This window comes from Salpingoeca rosetta (assembly GCF_000188695.1).
Source record: "Salpingoeca rosetta unplaced genomic scaffold supercont1.30, whole genome shotgun sequence".
Taxonomy (NCBI): domain Eukaryota; class Choanoflagellata; order Craspedida; family Salpingoecidae; genus Salpingoeca; species Salpingoeca rosetta.
In genome coordinates this window covers 277,866-282,908 of record NW_004754904.1, presented here as the reverse complement: position 1 = coordinate 282,908, position 5,043 = coordinate 277,866, and the positions used below count along the sequence as shown (strand labels likewise).

Genomic DNA, 5,043 nt, shown 5'->3' with positions numbered 1-5,043 from the left:
GCCACTTCTTCCCCTCTTCCTCTCCGTTCTTCCTCTCCTCCTCCATCTGCTTGCGCCATATCTTCTTTTTTTCCTCAAGCACGGCCAATTCCCGCTCTTTCTCTTTCACCTTCGTCTCCGCCGCTGCAACCGCTTCTTCGTTGCCGGGTCCTGTCAGTTCTGCCCTCCATCTTTCATGCCGTGCATTGCGGATCTCGCCTTTCTTGTCATTGATGCGTTTCTTGAACAGGTCCTCCATCTTCACTCGCTGAACATGGCCCTTCACCCTCTCCACCTCCGCCTTCATCCTCTCCACCTGTGCCTGCGTATGCACCGCCCTGATCTCGTCATGTCCCGCCTTTAAAGCGGCAAGCTGTTGTTGTGCGGCCTGCAAGTCATCTTCCAGTTCTCGCTGCACACGCAGCACTTTGGCATACTTTGCACTGTCTTCATCCAGGGTCCATCTTTCCAGCAGATAGAGCATGTCGTCCATCCTGCTGCTGCTGCCGCTGCTGCTGCTGCTGCTGCCTTGCTGCTGCGCGCATACTTGCAACTGCGTAATGGTCGCAAACTGCGTGACTGCCTCCGTTATGATGGACGCCTGTGCATGACGGTGGTGTTGTGACGGTGGGGTAAGAGGTGATACCAGTCTGTGGTGGGGGGGGGGGGTGTGAGGGGGTGGGGGATTCGGTTGCTGCATCGCAAGGCAGTGCTGTGTCAATGTGTGCTAGTGCATGCGCAATTGCAGAACCTTGGAAGCCACGCGGGTTTCAGTTCGCTTCAAGTCTCTCTGAAAAGAAAAGACGGGGGGGTGGGTGTTATGCACGAGAACATGAGGTGGGTGCGGGTATGAGCAACATCGTGGCGGAAGCCGAAATCACAGCACGTGTTGTGGTGATTGCACCGTGGTGGTGGTAGTGGTGGTGGTTGCGACGATGGTGATGGTTGGTGGCTGCGGTGGTTGTTGCTGTCTGTGGTGACTGTGGTCGGTGGTTGACGTACCACGCTGCGGCGTGAAGCCAGCTGGTGTCGACAGAACGGCGTTGTGGTGGTTGAAACGGGTTGGGCAGAGAGTGTGGGTGAGCACAGAGGGTGAATGCAAACACTACACACACAAGCGCACACAAGCAGCTGTGTTGCAGAGGAGAAATGATAACGGCACTGTGGTGGTGGTGGCTGCATTTGTTGCGGTGGTTGTTGCTGTCTGTGGTGACTGTGGTCGGTGGTTGCCGTACCGCGCTGTTGCGTGAAGCCAGCTGGTGTCGACAGAACGGCATTGTGGTGGTTGAAAGAGGTTGGTCAGATGGTGTGGGTGAGCACAGAGGGTGAATGCAAACATCACACACACACACAAGCAGCTGTGTAGCAGCGGAGCAATGATAACGGCACTGTGATGGTGGTCGGTGGCTGCGGTGGTTGTTGCTGTCTGTGGTGACTGTGGTTGGTGGTTGACGTACCACGCTGTTGCGTGAAGCCAGCTGGTGTCGACAGAACGGCGTTGTGGTGGTTGAAAGGGGTTGGGCAGATGGTGTGGGTGAGCACAGAGGGTGAATGCAAACATCACACACACATACACACACACAAGCAGCTGTGTTGCAGAGGAGCAATGATAACGGCGCTGTGGTGGTGGCTGCACTGTGGCGGCGTCGATAGTGATGCTGGTCTGCTTCTGCTGGCAGGACGAACACGTGTATCATGCAATCCAGCTTGTACTCGACAGACCATGAACACCTGCTGTTTCCGCTTACCCTTGAGGAGGCCTGCTTATGTGCAACAGCACACAATTCAAGGAACGACACGCACAGAGCAGACACAAAGCAAGGACCAAGGAAATGTTTTTTTTTTTTTTATTTAAAATACAAAAAACAGGGGCAGGGGAGTGTGTGTGCGTATGTGTGCTGTGGCCAAGTGAACGTGCAACACAGCAGCATGGTCGCATTTCTTTGTACGTACTGCGTTGAATGTCGCAGAGCTCATGCTGCCCGACTTGGTGTCAGAACAGGACTAGGCCAAGACAAAGGCGGGCACAAAGGCACAGGTAAACAGGAACGTGAGCCACACTGAGGTTGTGTGTGAAGTGAAGATGCACCACACAGAGATATGCACATACACATACACGCATCAACACACACACATACTCTCTCTGTTCTTCCGTACAGGATGCAAAGAGTGGGAAACACAGTAACACAGACGGTGTGGAAAGAAAGTGAGGAAGGCGGGAATCGACGACAACAACCAACGTCAGGGTCGACACACGGGCACAGACGACACAAGACACAAATGTGTGCTCAATCACTCCAAGGGATGATCGAATGAGCGAGAGAGCAAGATAGAGCGCGAGCGAGGAGGAGAGCTCGCGCGAAAGAGAGAGCGCGCGAAACAGAAAGAGGAACAGAAACAGACAGAGAGAGAGAGAGACAGGGAGACGGAAGGGGAAGACCGGGGATAGATAATGAAAGAGACAGAGACTGAGTGACACAGGACAGCTCTGCACACACACACACACACATTCACACACACACACACACACACACACACACACACACACACACACACACAGCACAGAGCACAGAGCACAGACAACAACCTCTTCGTCGATGCGCCACAGCCCGCCTGACGCCGAATCGAAGCTGCCTCTCGTGCTTGCCATCCTTCGTGGTCTTCGTGCAGTTGGTCGGTTGGCTCGTGTTGGTTGTACTGGTCAACAGCGAAATTGAATTTCGCGGCGGGATCATTAAATCACCCTCGAATCTTTTGCAACTTCTCGTCATTGGGGAAAATTTGTTGAAATCTTCCACCATTCCCAGTGCTCAGAGATGAGGGAAGCAATCAAAACTGAAAGTGTGCTCATTTCAGACAGGCGCTTGCACGAGTGGGTGACTGGGTGATGTGAGGGAGTAAATGTCTGCTACTGAATGCTTGAATGCTATGTGAGCGGCCCAAGGGCCTCAAGCGTTGATAGACAGAAACCAACAAGATCGATAGAAACCAAGTGTCTCGGTGTGTGTGTGCGTGTGTGTATATCTCCTTCGTGTCCCTCTGTGTGTGTGTATGTGTAGCCCTCCCTTCCCCCCACACTCGGCGCTGTTGCTGCTGTCATCCGCAACTAATCCATGACCACTTTTACTCCCATCATGCTGTCAGATGCACGAAGTAATGTTGTGATGTGACATCAAACAGAGCAAACGGGCATATGGCAGAGAGTGACGTCCCCCTGAGAGAGCAGCGTCCCAACAGGAAGGAAGGCAAGGCCACGTCACGTGCGCACGACGCAGCACAACAGTGGGCCACAGCCCAGCGCAACAGCAACTCCTCTTCATTGCAAACACAACCAACAAGCAACGACGCGCACGACACATGCACACACACACACACATGCACACACATCACCACGCCAATCAAACCCCCCTTGCCTCCATCAGACGGGCTTGTCCTCGCCATGCGTGAGGTAGTAGTGCAATCGCCGCAACTGCTCCAGAAACACAAACGTGAGGATCGTTTGTGGGCCCAGACGAGTAAACGCAGGCACCGCCCCCCTGAAGAAGGCGAGCGGTCCTTCCTGCTTGAGCGTCATGCCCGCACACTGCAGCGCGCTGCTGTATGTGCCTGGGGTCGCTGCCATCACGCGCGTCTTCACCACGTCGACCGGCTGTGTCAGCAGCGTGGCAACGCCACCGGCAAGCGTCGACGCCGTGAAGTGGGTGACGAGGTTGTCCTTGAGCAGGCCGCCAGTTGTTGTCAGCAGCTGCTGCTTGAACGTGTCATATGAGGCGAGCTGCCCCGCCGTCATGAGCATGGCGCGAATCACGTTGGGCCCGAGCCCAGAGTACAACTTGCCAATGCCTTCCTCCCTGATGATGCGAACAAGGGCGTTGCCGACGTGCTTGTAGTTGCGGCGCTCGGCAGCCGGCAGCCGGCCATCATCCTGCATGCGCACGTTGCACACGTCCATGGGTGTGCCCACAATGCCACCGCACCCGCCCGCGGTCATGGCTGTTGCAAAGCGCTCGGCAGTCGTCAGCTGCCCGTCAGCCTTGCGGGCACTGAATTCAGCCTTGAGAAAGTCGTACACTGTGTGTGTGTGTGTGTGTGTGTGTGTGTGTGTGTGTGTGTGTGTGTGTGTGTGTGTGTGTGCGCGTATGTGTGTGTGCGTGTGTGTGTGCGCGCGTGCGGAGAGAGGGTACAGGAATGGCGGTCGGTGAGCCACGAGTATGGACGCAGACAGGCACCACAGAGACAGAGCAGCAGGCAATCAGGGGAAAGGGGGTGTTGAATGGTTGGTGTCGTGCTGTGAAGGACAGTTGATAGAACAGGTGTGCAAGTCACGCTGCAACACACGCAAACACACGCTCCTGTCGAGAAAAACACACACACGCACGCACAGGCACACATGCACACAGAAATACGCACACACACACGCACACACGCACACGGATGACACACAGGAACACACAGAAACACATACAAGCGCACACACATGCACACATGTGTACACGCACAGACGGGCGCATTTGGATGCCACACCTGCAAAGCGGGTGGTGGAGTATGTGCCCTGCCTGCCCAGGGAGGCGGTGAGGCCACGGTAGAGTGCGCGGAACCCTTCATTGCGAACAAGAACCACTGCCGTCTGCACGAGTCCGCGCGGCGCCGTCCCAGGCGCTGCTCAGGCCGGCACAAACACGCAACCGTTGATGAGAAACGGACAAGAGGCGGCGAGAGTGAGTGAGGGAGTGAGTGAGAGAGTGTGTGTGTGTGAGTGTGTGTGAGAGTGAGAGAGAAAGAGAGAGTGTGTGTGTGAGTGAGTGAGAGAAAGAGAGAGTGTGTGTGTGAGTGTGTGTGTGGGTGTGTGTGTGAGTGACTGAGAGAGTGTGTGTGTGTGTGAGGGAGGGAGGGACGGAGGGACAGAGATGCAGAGAGGCAAAGGAAGAGGGAGGGGAAAGAGGGGGACGAGAGAGGCATCGACAGAGTCAAGCAGAGAGTGTGTGGGGGGAGCGTGCGTGCGTAAGTGTGGTGTGTGAAAACATACGGTACTGTACTCGACTGTCGCGTTATCGCGTGCACCTC

The 5,043-nt window shown here is 55.5% G+C and overlaps 2 protein-coding genes across 2 annotated transcripts in view; both read right to left on the bottom strand.

Moving 5' to 3' along the window:
- PTSG_09897 (serine/threonine protein kinase) overlaps positions 1-2,629 on the bottom strand; it is a gene marked incomplete at both ends in the record, with an annotated part of 6,179 nt that extends 3,550 nt beyond the window's left edge. Inside the window, 7 exons of the mRNA XM_004989194.1 lie at positions 110-580; positions 731-769; positions 982-1,002; positions 1,215-1,235; positions 1,562-1,651; positions 1,933-1,983; positions 2,567-2,629. Coding sequence (XP_004989251.1) covers positions 110-580; positions 731-769; positions 982-1,002; positions 1,215-1,235; positions 1,562-1,651; positions 1,933-1,983; positions 2,567-2,629 — 756 coding nt within the window. The remainder of the gene's footprint in view (positions 1-109; positions 581-730; positions 770-981; positions 1,003-1,214; positions 1,236-1,561; positions 1,652-1,932; positions 1,984-2,566) is intronic.
- Positions 2,630-3,089: 460 nt separating this feature from the next.
- Positions 3,090-5,043, bottom strand: part of PTSG_09896 (dicarboxylate carrier protein) — a 2,880-nt gene continuing 926 nt past the window's right edge. The window contains exons 3-5 of the mRNA XM_004989193.1: positions 4,661-4,837; positions 4,504-4,638; positions 3,090-4,050 (exon numbers count right to left, since the gene is read on the bottom strand). Coding sequence (XP_004989250.1) covers positions 3,398-4,050; positions 4,504-4,638; positions 4,661-4,837 — 965 coding nt within the window. The 3' untranslated portion in view covers positions 3,090-3,397. The remainder of the gene's footprint in view (positions 4,051-4,503; positions 4,639-4,660; positions 4,838-5,043) is intronic.